General features: G+C 47.6%; 1 protein-coding gene across 1 annotated transcript in view; it reads left to right on the top strand.

The window, feature by feature from the left end:
- Positions 1-16,272, top strand: part of ADAMTS2 (ADAM metallopeptidase with thrombospondin type 1 motif 2) — a 213,909-nt gene that overhangs the window by 173,924 nt on the left and 23,713 nt on the right. Inside the window, exons 8-11 of the mRNA XM_063086488.1 lie at positions 587-730; positions 1,138-1,270; positions 2,632-2,745; positions 15,138-15,283. Coding sequence (XP_062942558.1) covers positions 587-730; positions 1,138-1,270; positions 2,632-2,745; positions 15,138-15,283 — 537 coding nt within the window. The remainder of the gene's footprint in view (positions 1-586; positions 731-1,137; positions 1,271-2,631; positions 2,746-15,137; positions 15,284-16,272) is intronic.

Raw genomic sequence — 16,272 nt, 5'->3', positions numbered from 1 at the left:
GTAGAACTTGAGCCAAGCAGGGGCTCTGGGCCAGGCAGGAGCCACCACTTGTAGGAACAGGCTGAGCTCCTTACCCCATTTTGCAGATGAGTCACTGAGGCTCTGAGAGAAGCTTGGCCAGGGTTACAGGCATGGGGGTGGGAAGCCACAGCTTTGCCTGGTTGTGCATGCCCTGGGCACCATCCAAGCCCCTGAATCTTGGGGCCAGACAAACGTTGACGGGAAATTCCACAGGGCTGCTGGGCTGTGCGGGGGCGGGGGACTGAGCGTGTGCAGAGGGTACCTGAGAGATTGGGGCCTGCAGATGCCTCTGCCTCTGCTGTGTTCATGTGACAGTTCCTCTCCTTGGCGACAGGATCCCCAAGGGGGCTGCCTCCTGGATATTGTGTCCCCAGAGTGCCCCTGGCTTTAAGAATCTAGCAGGTAGAAAATTGGTACCACCTGGCTCAGGGCAGACAACCAGCTAAGGTCAGGGGAGGTCAGTGGGGGGAGGTCAGGGGTGCCTGTCTCTCACTGGGGTGGGTGGAGCCGGCAGGTCAGCACGGCCAGGTGAGGGTCCAGCACACCTGCCTTGCTCCCCGCACAGGCTGGGCATGGAGCATGACGGGCAGGGCAACCGCTGCGGCGATGAGGTGCGTCTGGGCAGCATCATGGCGCCGCTGGTGCAGGCTGCCTTCCACCGCTTCCACTGGTCCCGCTGCAGCCAGCAGGAGCTGAGCCGCTACCTGCAGTGAGTACCACTCCGGGACCTTGTGGGTGGCCCCTCGGCCCCTGGGCTCTGCTCTGAGAGGGTGCAAGTCCCTGGTGTGCCTGGGTCCAGCCTGAGCCCTCAGACTTGGGTCTTCCAGTCTGAAGTGCAGGGGAGGGGAGAGGGCACCCCTGCAAGTGCATCCTGATGTCAGGGAGGAGATCCTATTGTTGGGGGCCCAGCCTTGAATGACAACTGGGCAAGGCAGATATCCTGGGATCTATGCAAGCCAGGAAGAGATGCAACAGGGAAACTGAGGCAGTACAGCTGAGGCTGGGGTGTGCAGGCAGGCCCTCAACAGCAGTTCCAGAAGGGGCTTCAGTTGCCTCCTGGGCTGGATGGCCAGGCCCATTGAAGGCTGCTTATGGCACCCACATGTCCCCTCACAGCTCCTACGACTGCCTGCGGGACGACCCCTTCGCCCACGACTGGCCAGTGCTTCCCCAGCTCCCGGGGCTGCACTACTCCATGAACGAGCAGTGTCGTTTCGACTTCGGCCTGGGGTACATGATGTGCACCGCGGTGAGTGTCAGAGCCCAGCAGCCAGCGGCACCTCTGTGGAGGGGAGTCTGCTCTGGATCCTGGTGCCTGGCAAGCTCCTCCTGGTGTTGGGGTGGCTCCTGGGGGAGTTTGAGGATGAGCCCCCACATGGAGAGGGCGGAGCGGCCCTCCAGAAGCAGCAGCATCTCCCTCTGCAGCCACCACTTCTCACCCAGTAGGCACCCAGTTCCCACCTGGAGGGTCCAGATGTGGTCCTGGGCAGGAAGCACTCAGATGATGGGGCTGTGGCCAGGAGGCCAGCGAGGCATTGTCTATGCCAGTCTGGCAGGGACCTTGCAATGGCCTGTAGAGTTCAGGAGGGCTTCCCTGAGGTAGAAGGCTAAGTGGGAGGAGAGGGCATTGCAGAAGGAAAAATCACATGTGCGGAGGCCCCGGGGGGAGAGAACAGAGCATGCAGAGGAGCACTCAGCTATTTCCCAGGGCAGGTGCAAGGGCAGAGCCATCTGTCAGCAGGAAGCCCGATCATCAGAATCGAGGCAGTGTGGCAGGAGCTTTAGTGTCTGTTAATGCCTGACTTAAAGCTCATCTCTACTGTATGAAAGAAGTAAGCAAAGGAGTCCCATTTTACAGATGAGGAAACTGAGGCCTAGAAGGGTTAGGTAACTTGCCTGAGCCCATGCAGCGAGCAAGTGGTGGACTTGAGTACCAGTGCAGGAGGTCAGACTCCTCCCACGACTGCCTGAGGAGCATGGTGGACTCAAATCTCATGGTGATGGGGGGCTCTGGAAAGGTTGGGATGGGGAGCGGCATGGCCAAATCTGAGTTTCAGCCGAACCCTCAGGGATGTCCTGGAGGAAGGCCTATCAGGACAGGAGCAGAAGGGCCAGGGAAGAGGTCCAGGGGACAAAGGCTGAGGCTGGAAGAGGGCGGACCTGTGGGAGTAGAGGGGAGGGCTTCAGCAGGGCTTCAGGAGGTAGAAGGCATGGCAGGGGGACAGTGGTGCCCACAGGGCCCTGCGGCAACAGCACCTTGCAGCCACCAGCCACTCCCACCTGGGCCAGAGTGATGCCCACCCCGCCCTCATGCCAGGCACACCGGCTCCCTTCTGTCTGTCCAGACTGCATGGGGGGTGCAGTCACCAAAGGCTGGAGGCTGTGGAGGCCCAGCCATGTGCGGGGAAACTACAGCACCCACCCTGTATGCACATGGTCCTCACAGCCCCAGAAGCATGCAGAGCTCATGGCACCCACCAGCCACAGAAGCCAGTCATGGGCCAATCCCACTGGGGCATCTCAGTTACAGGTCCTGGGATGGGGGACAGAGGGGCACCCCTGGGCAGATGGTGGGAGGTGGCCTGGCAAGCTGCTGGTGCTTTCTTCCAGTTCCGGACCTTCGACCCCTGCAAGCAGCTGTGGTGCAGTCACCCTGACAATCCCTACTTCTGCAAGACCAAAAAGGGCCCCCCTCTGGATGGGACTATGTGTGCACCTGGCAAGGTGAGTCAGGACCGAGGGCTCTTCGAGAGCAGCAGGGCAGAGGACAGGAACCGTGAGGTGCACAGATTGCCAGGGACAGACCCTGCAGTGCCCCCAGGGTGGGGCCAGGGGACTTGTCAGAGGACCCCTGCCGCCCTCTTCTTCCCCCTCTCTAATTACTCCCCACACTCACATGCCAGAACTTCTGCGACCCTGTGCTTATGACACCAGAGCAAACGTGGTGTCTCAGAGCTCCTGACTGTGCTTCAAGCCCCCTTAGCAATCCCCTCCTCTGAGGAGCAGTTTCTGAGGTTCTGGCAGCCTTCTGTCACCTCTGCACACTGTAGGTGACTGTGGGTCACTTCAGCTTGAGGCCAGCACTGGGGTCTTGTGGCACCTGGGTCCCCAGGCCCAACATGAGGCTTAGCCTCTCCATCCCCAGGGCCTCAGTGTTTGTCCCTTGTTGGGCAGACCTGTCCCTTGTGGGTCACTCGATGGCTGCCCCAGACCCACTTCCCACCCTCTGATGACTCAGCAGAAAGAAGGGCTTCTCCTTCCTTGTCAGTCCAGCCCAAACTCCAGGCATGATTCTCATTGGTTGAGATGAAATTACACGCCAGCTCCTCAGCCACTCACTTGCTAGGGGGCTGGCATATGCAGATGAGACTAAACCTGGATCTCAGCCCAGGAGGGCTCAGCCCACCAAAGCCACACTGGCCAGCGTGGGGCCTGGCGCCCTGAAGTGGAGAGTGGACTCTGCTGGATGTCCCACAGTGTCATTCCCAAAGGCCCCCCAAATCATCTGGGCCTGTGGTTCCTTGATGCAGGACTTTGGCCTGGGACTGGGCCAGTTGCCTAATTTTTGTCCCTGGTGGAGCTTCTTAAAGAAACAGATTCCAGGCCCTCCCCTGAAGACTTTGACTTGGGGTAAGAACCAAAAATTGTTTTATTTCTGTTGTTTCTTTTTTTAATTATGGTAAGATTCACATAACATAAAATTCACCATTTTTACAACTTTAAAGTGCACAATTCAGTGGCATTTCGTACATTCATAATATTCGGCAACCATCACCACTGTCTGGTCCCAAAACTTTTTCACCACCTCAATAGGAAACTCCATTCATCAGTTACTACTCCTTCCCCTCCGCTCCCCAGGCCCTGGCAACCACGAATGTGCTTTCAGTCTCTGTGGAGTTGCCAAATCTGGAATTTCATATAAGTGGGATCATACAATATGCCTGGCTTCTTTTACTTCGCATAATGTATTCAAGGTTCATCATGTCGTAGCATGTGTCAGTGCTTCATTCCTTTTTATGACTTAATAATATTCTATCGTATGCATATGCCATATTTTGTTTATCCATTCATCCGTTAATGGACATTTGGGTTGTTTCCACCTTTTGGCAGTTGTGGGTAGTGCTGCCAGGAATATTCATGTATGAGGTTTTGTTTGAAGACCTAGGAATTGGCATTTTTAAGAAGTGCTCCTGGTGATTCAGCCGTGCCCCAGACTTAATGAACTGTTGGAAGCTGGACGGTAGGATGTTGTTAGTAATACGCCAGAGAGCCGGGGATGTGGTGAAGCCAGGACTGACCCAGTAGCCCTCCTCCCGCAGGAGCTTGAGGGAAGGAACAGGGCCAGAAGCATTTGCATGACCCCAGTGGGGAACAGTGTGAACACTGAGTTGGAGAATGAGATTAGCTAAACGTGGCTTCCTAGCCCACCTCCCAGTCCAGCCTGGGGCAGAGAAAGCTGATGGGGTGGGAGGTGGCCCTGCACAGACACGCTTGCCCAGGGAGCGGGAGCTGGGTCGGGGGGAAGCTGCACATGTGGGTGTGTCGCTGGCCTGCACCCCAGATGATTGCTCCACCCTTCCCCCTTCTCCTGCAGGGGACAGGGGTTGGGATGTCTAGTGAGGGAGGTGACTGTGCTTTTACGTGTTTAAGCCTCTTTAGTGGATAGAATATTTGTAGGCACGTAAACATGTGTTTGCATATCATTTTAAGAACATGAAACATGTTTCTTTGATAATAACACATGAGAGATCAGAGTATGAAGTTGTTCATTCAGGGTAATCGCATTGTGTTAAACGCTCATCCAGGAGGAAATAAACCAGCATGCTGGAGGGTGACTTCTGCGTGGTGGCGTTCAGGGTGCTCCCTCCTGTCCTCTGCTCGTCTTTGTTGCCCATGTCCTACAACGTGCATGGACTGCCCACATGCATTTGGATCTGGTCTGCTGAGGATGAGACTCACCACACTGAGGGCTTTTGGGGAGCCCTCAGCAGTCATGCCCAGCTCCCCTTTTCCAGGCTAGGAATCAGTGTGCCCAGCTGGGACAGGGTGGGGCACTGTGTGGCCTCCTCCATCCTCCTGGCCCGTGGTTCCTGTGGCCGCCAGTGACTTAGCGTCTGTGTCCCAGCCACAGGACAGCTCACTCACTCCCTGTCTTAGTCAGATTGTGCTGCTCTGACAAGAATACCCTAGACCGGGTGGCTCAAACAGCAGACATTTATTTCTCACTGTTCTGGAGTTTGGAAGTCTAAGGTCAGGGTGCCATATGAGTATTTCTGGTGAGGGCCCTCTTCCTGTTGGCAGATTGCCACCTCCTCATTGTATTTTCACATGGTGGAGAGAGACACCATCTCTCTCCTGTCTCTTCTTATGAGGACACTAATACCATTCATGAGGGTCATGACCTTCCAGAGGCCGCACTTCCTAATACCATCACATTGGGGATTAGGGCTTTATCATATGCATTTGGGGGATGCACACATTCAGTCCACAGCACCCCCTTACCTGGGCCCTCCTTCTTGCCTGTCAGCCCCACCCTGCACTGTCAGCTGAGGGGGACACCAGCCAGCATTTCTATGGGTTCTCCCACTCCCCTCCATGGTCAAGTGAGGGGAGCTTTGGTGTGAGAGATGAGGGAACTGTGGCCCAGGAGGGAGGTGGCCAGGATCACTGGTGGCCTGGAGCCAGGCTTGCCTGACCCCAAGAGGTTCCTGACCACAGCTGCCAGCCGTGTGTCTGTTTACCCTGCCTGGTGGTGGTGAAGGCCTTGACTGCTTGGGAAGGAGAATCCAGAGATTGGCAGGCTCTGCCATCCTGATGCAAGCTCAGACTGGAGCAAGGCAGGTCTGGGAGCATTTTGGGGGTCGTGAATGGTGAAGGGCCTTTGTTTGGAAGGAAGTGGGGAGGCAGCCCCCAAGCAGACACATGTGCTAAGCTAGTGAGGCAGGGAAGGGCTGGACTGAGAAAGGAGGACCAAGAGGGATCCATGCGAGCTGCTCAGGCATGGACACAGGAGCACAGTTCCCTAGGAAACGCCTCTGAAACAGAGATCTCATTGCAGGAATTCTCCAGGGAGTGTTCTCAGGGCCAGCACCAGTATTGGGGCTATAAACAGGGATGCAGTCTCATCAGAAGGCTCAGCCAACCCCACACGGAGCTCTGGAGCTGGGCTGGCCTTCCAGAGTTGTCCCAGTCAAAGCAATGTTTGTACCCCAACCCTGATCAGTCACTGGCTATGGCTGTCTCCAGGAAAGGCTATCTGAAGACTTTAGTCTGAGGGACTCAGCTATGAGCCATGAGCAACCAAAGAACTTGGTTCCTTTGCAACTTAAGGAATAGATATCTTGGTCCTGCAGAGGGATCTGAGTGGCACACCACAGCGTCCACTACACTAGGTGTGTGCTGGGGAGAAAGTGAGGCATGGGTGTCCTAAGCAGAGGCAGACACAAAGCAGGAGAGAAGAGAGAGTGGCTTGTTCAGAGAGAAGGTGGCACTCAGTGCTAGCCTGGTGGTGGGAGGGTAAGTAGGCATCAGTGGAACAAGCCTGTGATGTCAGCCAAGGGCGTAGTCTCCTTCTGCAGCGCTGGGGAGCCAGCAGAAGGTTTTGATAGGGGGGCAGAGGTAGATTTACCATGAAGCTGTGATGCTTAAGCTTCTGGGCTTTTCCCTTGCATGGGCCCCTTCCATGCAATGTGGAGCCTAGCAATGTGTTTACATGGCCATATGTTTTCACAAGTTTTGCAAAAGTAAAATATTTTAACTGTAGTCCATTAAGATCTCTTCTGTTTTCACTCCTACTTCTTGATAGACATCTCCCGTTGGCTGGTGTTAGAGTGGCCGTGGATATTTTGCACCTTTGGCTATAGAGAAATTGGATTTGGGGTATAGTTATTGGTTTATTTACATGAGTCTCAGGCTCTTACATGTATAGTTAAATCGTTGTGTCTGTTCAGGTATAAGAGCACCTTCCAGAAATACTCCTACCTCCACTGTGCCAACTCTCCCCGGGATATTGCAGGATATGTGCAGTAATTCTTCCCAAATCTTTGGAGGAAAAAGGTCCCTCGATTGTACCTGAGGTTGTGACTTCTTCTGTATTTGCAATAGTTTGTTTTCTTTTGGGGTTTGTCTTACAGATGGAGTACTTTAAACACAGATCCAACATGGATATTTCTTTAGAAAGGCTAAGTGTAACAAGATCGTCTGCTTGTTTAAAAGCTGTCCCAGCCTCCCAATACACGTATAACAAAAAAATAAGCAGCTCTAAAATAAATTTTTGATGACTAAAAAAGAAATCTGAATGAAAATATGATGCAAAAATGTTGATAAAGCCACTTTTAGTGCAACTTTGAAAGTTGTTTTGGAATGTTTCAGTAAAATAAGAGAAATTACAGACTTGATTTGGATACATTCTTTCATCATTTTCAAATTTACTTATTAAATAAAGGAAAGGAAATTCAGATAAAAAATAATGGAATATGAAACTAAAGTAATAAAAAATGAGTAAAGAAATCAACAGGAATAATTCTGTCTTAGAAAAGTTAATCCTAACAACTACAAAAAAGGTTTCAGATCAAACCAAAAGCAGTCATTCATCAGGGGGAGGAGATACGTATCACTCACAGAAGGGGCGGACAGGCTGTTGGAACAGAGACTCCTCTTCATTAAATGCGATGAACACACTGGAAAGGCATTTAAACTTCCTTCTGATTTGACATGAAATGTTGACAGTGTCAAAGACAATGTGAAGCTCTGAATATTGCCCCTACAATCAGACTTCAATGGCAACAGTTCTGAGTGTTGCTAATCCAAAAAGCATTTTAAAGTCAAGCCCTGACCAAGAAAATTTGAAATTTCAAATTTGAAATTTTGAAATCCACATCAAGGAAGGAAGCTGGAGAGCAGTTTCTCCAAATGTGACTATCCTAAATGTTCAGATGACATCACTTCTTTAAATTATTGATAATAAAAGAAAGAAAGAAAATATTCCCCTCAACATGCTAGAGCAAGGACTGGCAAACTACAGCACCAAGGCCAACTCCATCTGCTGCCTGTTCGTGTTTTCCTAACAGCTTCTATGAGATGTGATTTGGGGCTGGCTGTTTGGCTCACATGGTCAGAGCACAGCCTTATAACACCAAGGTCACGGGTTTAAATCCCCCTCCCAGCCAGATGCCCCCCCCAAAAAAGATGTGATCCACATTTAAATTTATCCACTTGAAGTGTACAACTCAGTGATTTTCAGTATATTCATCGAGTTGTACAGCCATCACAAAAATCAAGTTTTAGAACATTTTTTATCACTATGAAAAGAAGCCCTGTACCCATTTGCAGTCATTTAAATCCATCCCAGCCCTAGGCAGCCACTTATCTTTTTTCTGTCTTTATAGATTTTCCTATTCTGGACATTTATATAAATGAAATCATACAACCTTTAACCTTCAGTGACTGGCTTCATTCACTCAGTCTAATGTTTACAAGGTTCATCCATGGCGTAGCATATATTAGTATTTCATTCCTTTTTATTGCTGAATAGTAATTCATTGTATAGATATTCCTCCACTTATTAGTTGGTGGACAGTTCAGTTTTTTCCACTGTTTGGAAATGCTGCATGAACATTCTGTGTACAAATTTGTTGCATGGAAAGTGTCATTTTTCTTGAAGTGGAATCTGGCTCTATGTTAAGTCTACATTTAACATTTTTGAGAGCTACTAACCCCCACTCCCTTCTGATTCAGAGCGAGACGCTTCATTCCTTTCTTTCCCTAATCAGTCTTTCTCCCTTCCTCCTCTTTCATTCAACAATTCTCATTGGGCAAGACAGCCTCCCTGTGGGAGCAACTGACGTCCAACACCCAATTAGTACTAACCAGTTTTGGTCAGATCAGGGAATTTGCACACAAGTCTCGACTTTGCCCCAAATTTCACCTCCTGAGGACACAAGGCCATCCCCCTTCATTTTAATGCTTAAATCTCCACCCCCAAGATAACGTGGGTTGCACGTAACATGCATGACGCTGCACTGCACATGTGCGCTCTCTCCTACCTGAGCGTGCACAGGAATGCCCCCGTTAAATATGTGTAAGTTCCTGTGGCTAGATCCTTAAAAGCTGTAACCTCCACCTACTTGGGGAGCTTGGTCTGGGTAGTGAGACTGGTATTGCACAACCCAAATAGAACCCCTTTTTGCTGAATGCTCAAACCCCCTTCATTGTGTTTCTTTCGGCATCCACAATAGACAAGGACCCTGCGGGTGTTGACTCACGACAACATTTTGAGAAACTGCCAGACTGTTTCCCAAAGGAGTTGCACCTTTTTACATTGCAAGTAGCATTTATGAGGATTCCGATTTCTCCACATTTTCCCCCAAACTTGTTATTGTCTTTATTATAACCATCCCAGTGGATGTGAAGTGTTATCTCATTGGGGTTTTGATTTGCATTTCCCTAATGACCTATCATGTTGAGCATCTTTCATGTGCTTAATGATAATTTGTATATTTTTTTCTGATAAATGTCTATTCATATCCTTTGCTTATTTTTTGAGTTATTTATCTTTTTTTTATTGAGTTGTAAGAGTTCTTTATATTTTCTGGATACAAGTCCCTTATACTTAATCAGTTGTGATAAATACTTAATGGTTCGCAAGTATTTTCTCCCATTCTGTGGGCTGTCTTTTCATTTCCATGATAGTATCATTTGATGCACAAACGTTTTTAATTTTGATGAAGTCCAATTTATCTATTTTTACTTTTACCACTTTACTTTTGATGCTGTATCTAAGAAACCATTGCTGTTAGGTCAAGAAGATTTGCTCCTATGTTTTATTCTAAGAGTTTCAGCTCTTACATTTAAGTCTGTGATCCATTTTAAGTTAATTTTTGCATAAGGTGTGAGGAAGGGGTTCAATTTCATTCTTTTGCATGTGGATATCCAGTTGTCTCAGCACCATTTGTTGAAGACTGTTCTTTTCATATTGAATTGGCACCTTTGTCAAAAATCAATTGACCAAATGTAAAGGTTCAGTTCTGGACTCTTAATTCTATTCCATTGATATATTTGTCTATCCGTATGCCAGGACCACACTGTCTTGACGACTGTAGTTTTATAGTAAGTTTTGAAATGGAAGAGTATGAGTGTTCCCACTTGGCTCTTTTTCAATATTGTTTTGGAAGTTTGGGGTCTTTTGTCTTTCCATATGAATTTTAGGAGCAGTTTCTCAATTCTGCAAAATTCTAGCTAGGGTTTTGATAAGAATTATGTTGAATATATAGATAAATGTGGGGACTATTGTCATCTTAGCGGTCTCATTCATGAAAATGAGATGTCTTTTCATGTACTTAGATCTTTAATTTCTTTCAACAATGTTTGCAATTTTCAGTGGCATTTCTTTTGTTTGTCTTATTTCTAAGGTTTTTCATCTTTACTATGCTATTGTAAATGGCATTGTTTCCAGAATTTCATTAGCAGATCATTCACTACTAGTTTACAGAAATACAGTTCATTTTTGTATATTGATCTGGTGTCCTGCGACCTCACTGAATTTGTTTGTTAGCTCTAATAGATTTTTAGGGAATTCCTTGGTGTTTTCTATGTAGAAGATCGTGTCATGTGCAAGTAGAGATAGTTTTACTTCTTCCTTTCTAATACGAATGCCTTTTATTTCCCTTTCTTCCTAATTGTCCTGGCTAGAACTTGCAGTGCAATGTCGAGTAGAAGTGGATGAGCAGACCTCCTTGTCTTGTTCCTGATCATGGAATGCGATGGTTTGAATGTTTGTGTCCCCCCCAAAATTAGTGTCAAAACTTAATCTCCACTGCAACAGTATTAAGAAGTGGGGCCTTTAGGTGATGATTAAGCCATGAGGGCTCTGCACTCATGAGTGGGATTAGTGATCTGATGGAAAGACTGGCAGGAACTAGCTAGGCCCCTTTTTTGCCCTTTCATCCCTTCCACCATGTGAGGACACAGTGTTTGTTCCTTCTGAAGGGTGAGCCTCAAGGCAGTATCTTGGAAGTAGAGAGAGCCAGCCCTCACCAGACACTGAATCTGTCAGTGCCTTGATCTTTGACTTCTCAGCCTCTAGAACTGTAGGAAATAAATTCCGATTTTTATAAATTACCCATTCTGCAGTATTTTGTCATAGCAGCACGAAATGACTAAGACATGGAGGAAAGCATTCAGTTTTCACCATCAAGCATGATGTTAGCTATGGGTATTTCATAGATTTCCTGTATCAGACTGAGAAGGTTCTCTTCTGTTCGTAGTTTGTTGAGTGTTTTTTCATGAAAGGATGTTGGATTTTGCCAAATCATTTTTTGAATCTTGAAATATCCTTTATTCTGTTAATATAGCATGTTACATTGATTTTCAGGTGTTAAAACTCTGTTTCTGAGATAAATCCCACTTGATCATAGTGCATAGTCCTTTTAATGCACTCTCAGATTCAGCCAACTAGTACTTTGTTAAGGATTTTTATGTCTATGTTCACAAGAGTAGTTTTCTTGTGACATCTTTGTCTGATTTTGGTATCAGGGTAATACCAGCCTCATAGAATGAGTTGGGAATTCCTCAATTTTTTTGAAAAGTTTATGAAGGATTGGTATTAGTTGTTCTTCAAATGGTTGGTAGCATTCACTAGTGAAGCCATCTGGACCTAGGCTTTCATTTGTGGAAAGTTTTAAAATTATTAATTGGGTACCTTTACTTGTTATATGTCTATTCAGATTTTCTAAACCTCATAAAGGCCAGATTTGGCAGTTCGTGTCTTTCTAGAAATGTGTCCATTTCCGGTGCTCTTTGTTGTTTCATGGGGATTTGAATTATTCTCTGGTGTTACTTGCTTTCAGTCTGAGGAAATTCCTTTAGTATTTCTTATATAGCAAGTCTGCTAGAAATGAGTTGTTTCAGTTTTTGTTTATTTGGGAATATATTTTACCTCCATTTTTGAGAGGTAGTTTTGCAGGATACGAAGTTCTTGGTTGACACTACTGCCTCTGATATCCATTATATCTGAATAAAAGTCAGTTAAGCTTATTGGGATTTCCTTATACACGGTGAGTCATTTTCGTTTTGCTGCATTCAGTATTTTCTGTTTGTTTACTTGAACATTTTGACCTACACAGGTCTGGGTGTGAATCTCTTTGCATTCAACCTACTTTGAGTTCATTGAGTTTTCTGGATGTGTAGGATAATGTTTTTCGTCAAATTTTACAAGTTTTCAGACATTATTTTAAAAAGTATTTTCTGCTCCTTTCCCTGTGTTCTCTCCTTCTCATACTTCTACTATGCATACTCAGTGTGTTTAATGGTTTCCCACATTTTTCAGAAGCTTTGTTCATTTTTCTTCATTCTTTTTTCTCTTTGCTCTTTAGATGGGATTATTTTGATTGATCTATATTCAAGTTCACTAATTCTATCTTCTGCCAGCTCAAATCTATCGTTGAGAAGTCTATTGCATTTGTCATTTAAGTTTTTGTACTATTCAACTCCAGAATTTCTATTTAGTTCTTTTTTTAATTTCTGTCTCTTTACTGGTATTCTCTATTTGGTGAGATACTGAAATTCTTCTTTAGTTCTTTAGATATGGTTTCCTTTTGTTCTTTAAACATATTTCTAGTAGCTGCTTTGAAACTTTTGTCTTTTACATCCAACATTTGGGTCTCCTCAAAGGTAATTTCTATCATCTGCTTAATTTCTTGTGTACGGGACACACTTTCTTGTTTCTTTTCATGTCTCAGATTTTTTTGGTCAAAAATTGGACATTTTAGATAATACATTAAAGAAAGTATGGATATTGATCCCCCCGGGTCTTGTTGTTGCTACTGTTTGCTGATTTATTTCAGTGCCTTGACTAGGCTGTTTCAATGAAGTTTATTTTCTCTGCAATGTGCAGCTACTGGTACTGCTCCTCAGAGGTCACAGCCTTGGACATATGCACAGTCACTCTGACCACAACCCCCCCACCCCCACCAGGTATCAGCCAGTCTCTTTTTTGCTGCATCTTTCCCTGATCTCCCTGTTAAGCTTCTGGTTTTGCCTCTTTTTGATATCACACTCGACCTTTAGCCTACACTAACTGCTAGCTGATTGTGGTACTGTTTTTAACAACGCCCTAGGGTCTAACTTGCTCTTCAGTAAGATTTGATTAAATTCTGGGCCCTTCACAGAGGCAGGGTATTGCCAGTCTTTGCAGCTTACTGAGATCCCAAGAAGGCTCTTAGCTGTCTTTTTTCCTGCTTCTCTCTGTTAAACTTCTAGCTGGTTTACCATTTTGTTTGTTGTAGCTAGTGTCACGGAACTATTAGCCTCCTCTTAATTGCTTACTACCAGTATCTTTATTGTTTTTGACACTGCCCTTAGGCATGAATGGCTCCATGCTCTGTTCCAGATGAGTCAGTCCCCTTAGGGAGAGCTAGGGAGCTCTCTCTTCTGTCTCTCCCTCTGGAAAGACCACTGCACCACTGAGCTAGGAGTACAGACAACGGGCCTGCTTCTCCCAGAGTGACACTCCTGGCCTACAAGCAGGTCACTACATGGGGATGGTAGCCCCTAGTCTTCTTGGCTTGCCCGTTTCATCACGGAACCTCTGCCCTAAAAGCAAGCTGGGGAAGGGGCATTTTTGGCCTGCTATACCTGGAACAGAGCTTCTGCCCTATGAGTGGGGGCTAAGTGGGAGAAGGGAGCCTCAGTCCTCTTGGCCACCCTGCCTGGAATAAACTTTCTGCAACACTGAGTTGGGAGGGATGGGAGATGCCAGTGACCTACATGTCCTAGTGTGAAACTGTAGCCTTAGACCAGGAGCTGAGGGTATAGACAGCCCCATTTTCTTGGCGGTGAGGCTCTGTCACACTGAGTGAGGGGAGGAATGGGAGAGGGTTGTAGCTCAAATGCCATAGATTTTCACTGTTCTTACCAAGATCTCGTAGATTTTCTTGAGTAAATGTTTCTCCATTTGTTGTGTTCATCTTAGGACAGTTTCCAGAGATTTTAATGGTTAGTTTTTTAAAAAACAATTTTCACCAGGTAAAATGGTTGTTTCATTGGGGAGGGGGCTCACCAACCACCTTATACCTCCATTCCAGAAGTTTCCATTTGCTGCTTGATCTCTTAAATAAAGTTGTATTGGAACACAGCCTTGTCCGTTCACTGATACGAGTTTGTTGTCTGTAGCTGCTTTCATGCTCCAACAGCAGAGTTGAGTAGTTGCGACAGAGATCGTGCAGCCTGCAAAGTCTAATACAGTCACTCTCTGGCTGTTTTACAGAAAAGTTTACTGATAATGTCTGCATTCTGTTTCTATTCTCTTTATGGGAAACAGTACTACAAAGAGTCATATAAAGAGGTGATGAAAGAGTACACAGTCAGAATTGTAGGAAAAGTTGTGTCGGTCAAGTAATTTTTGAAAAATCACTGTTCTCTGTTTTCGGTTGGCTGTGGTAATAGTTTTTAAATTTTAGTGGGTGATGTATTTTTCTATTCTAAATCAATAATTCATTTTATACCTAAGTTAGTATTTTTAATTTTGCAATCTTCTTCTTCAAGTGGGCCCCCTAAATTGTATATGCTCTCTCCCCCTGGGAACAATGGGATCAGATTGAAGTTGGGGAATTGTATTTTCTACACACCAGTGTTCTACTTATTATATTCATAGGTTTTTACCACGTCAGCATATCACCTGTCCTTTGTTTCCATAATTTTTTTTTTTAATTCTCTTTTTTACTTAAATAGATGTTATTTGTCTCTGGAATCACTGGCTTGATGTGCCAGTTGAATGTTTATAAATGCACCCTGTGTGGGCACATGGATGGCATCTGTCCTGGGGACACGGTATGGAGCAGGCTCTAGCTGACGGGACAGAGTAGACTGGACAAGGTGCTGAAGGATGGCAGGAGGACAGGATGGTGGGCGGAGGCTGGGTGGGCACCACCCCTGGTGGGATGAGGCCTGTCTTCCTGGAGGGCTCTGAGCTTCTAGGGGCAAGTAGGGCCAGATTCCCCTGTGCCTCCAGGGCCAGGCCCAGGGCAGACATCGCGGGTTCCACAGGCTGGAGAGTGTGGGGGTCTCCGAGTGGCCCTGGTGTGAGTGGTGACTTAAGGGAGTGGCTTTCTGTTTTTCAGCATTGCTTTAAAGGACACTGCATCTGGCTGACGCCTGACATCCTCAAACGGGATGGCAACTGGGGTGCCTGGAGTCCATTTGGGTCCTGCTCACGCACCTGTGGCACAGGCGTGAAGTTCAGGACCCGCCAGTGTGACAACCCACAGTGAGTTGGCCCCGAATTCCCAGCCTCTGAGTGGCAGTCAAGGTCCCCAGAGCCCCTCGCTAGCCAGCCCTATCCTTAAGGGCTCGCGCAGCTGCATGCCGGCCCTGGAGAGCGTGCAAGAGAACAGGCTGCCCTGGCCCCTCCTCGCCCTACCTGGGAGGAAGCTGAGACTCCGAGAGGGAGGGCTCCTGCCCCCGCCTCGCCGCCTGCTCGCAGCCTGGAAACCTGGTCTCCCGACCCGGCCTCCTGGGGCCATGCCCCACCTGGCCTGCAGCCCACTCTAGACACCAGCTTACTCTTTCTTGGTCAGGGCATGGAGTAAAGAAGGTGGGACAGAGATGGAGAAATGGGGACAGAGAGGGGGGCTGTCTCGGCCCCCAGGATGCCGGGAGCCGGAGCAGGGGCTTCCATAACCGAGCAGCTGTTTGCCATCAGGTGAGAGGCAGGGTTGGGACTTGCTACCCTTGCCCGGCTGCCCAGGGGAGAAGTAGCCTGTAGAGGCTGCCCCGTGCCAGCCATACCCTCCCCCGTGCTCCCCTCCTTCCTCCCACGCAGCCCCGCGCCCTGTGCTGTCTCCTGGCCCTTCTCATTGTCTCCACCCCACCTCACCCCATAAATATCTCTGGGGTCCACGCTCCCTCCTCGGCCTCGCCCAGTGTGGTGTCCCCTGGGAAAAGAGGGCTGTGGGTGCACAGACAGTAATGTGACTGGGCCCTGGAGTGCAGGCAGAACCCCCACAGATGTCAGTGACACTCTGATCTTCCACCTGCCCATGGGGGCCTCACTCTGCAGGCCCTGCAGCTGCCTGGACACATGAGTCTTTCATCTTTCTTTTCTGGCCTGTTTAGTGTTTTAAAGATTTTAATTTACCTGAAAATACTGAAAATCTGGAATTTCATATTCAAACAAAACAAAACAGATTTCCAGCTTCCAAACTGGGCAATGCCAGGCACAGACACGGGCTGGTGGGCAGGTGTCTGGGCATGTCC

Source organism: Cynocephalus volans, chromosome 2 (genome assembly GCF_027409185.1).
Source record: "Cynocephalus volans isolate mCynVol1 chromosome 2, mCynVol1.pri, whole genome shotgun sequence".
Taxonomy (NCBI): Eukaryota; Metazoa; Chordata; class Mammalia; order Dermoptera; family Cynocephalidae; genus Cynocephalus; species Cynocephalus volans.
This window is presented reverse-complemented; position numbering and strand designations above follow the sequence as displayed.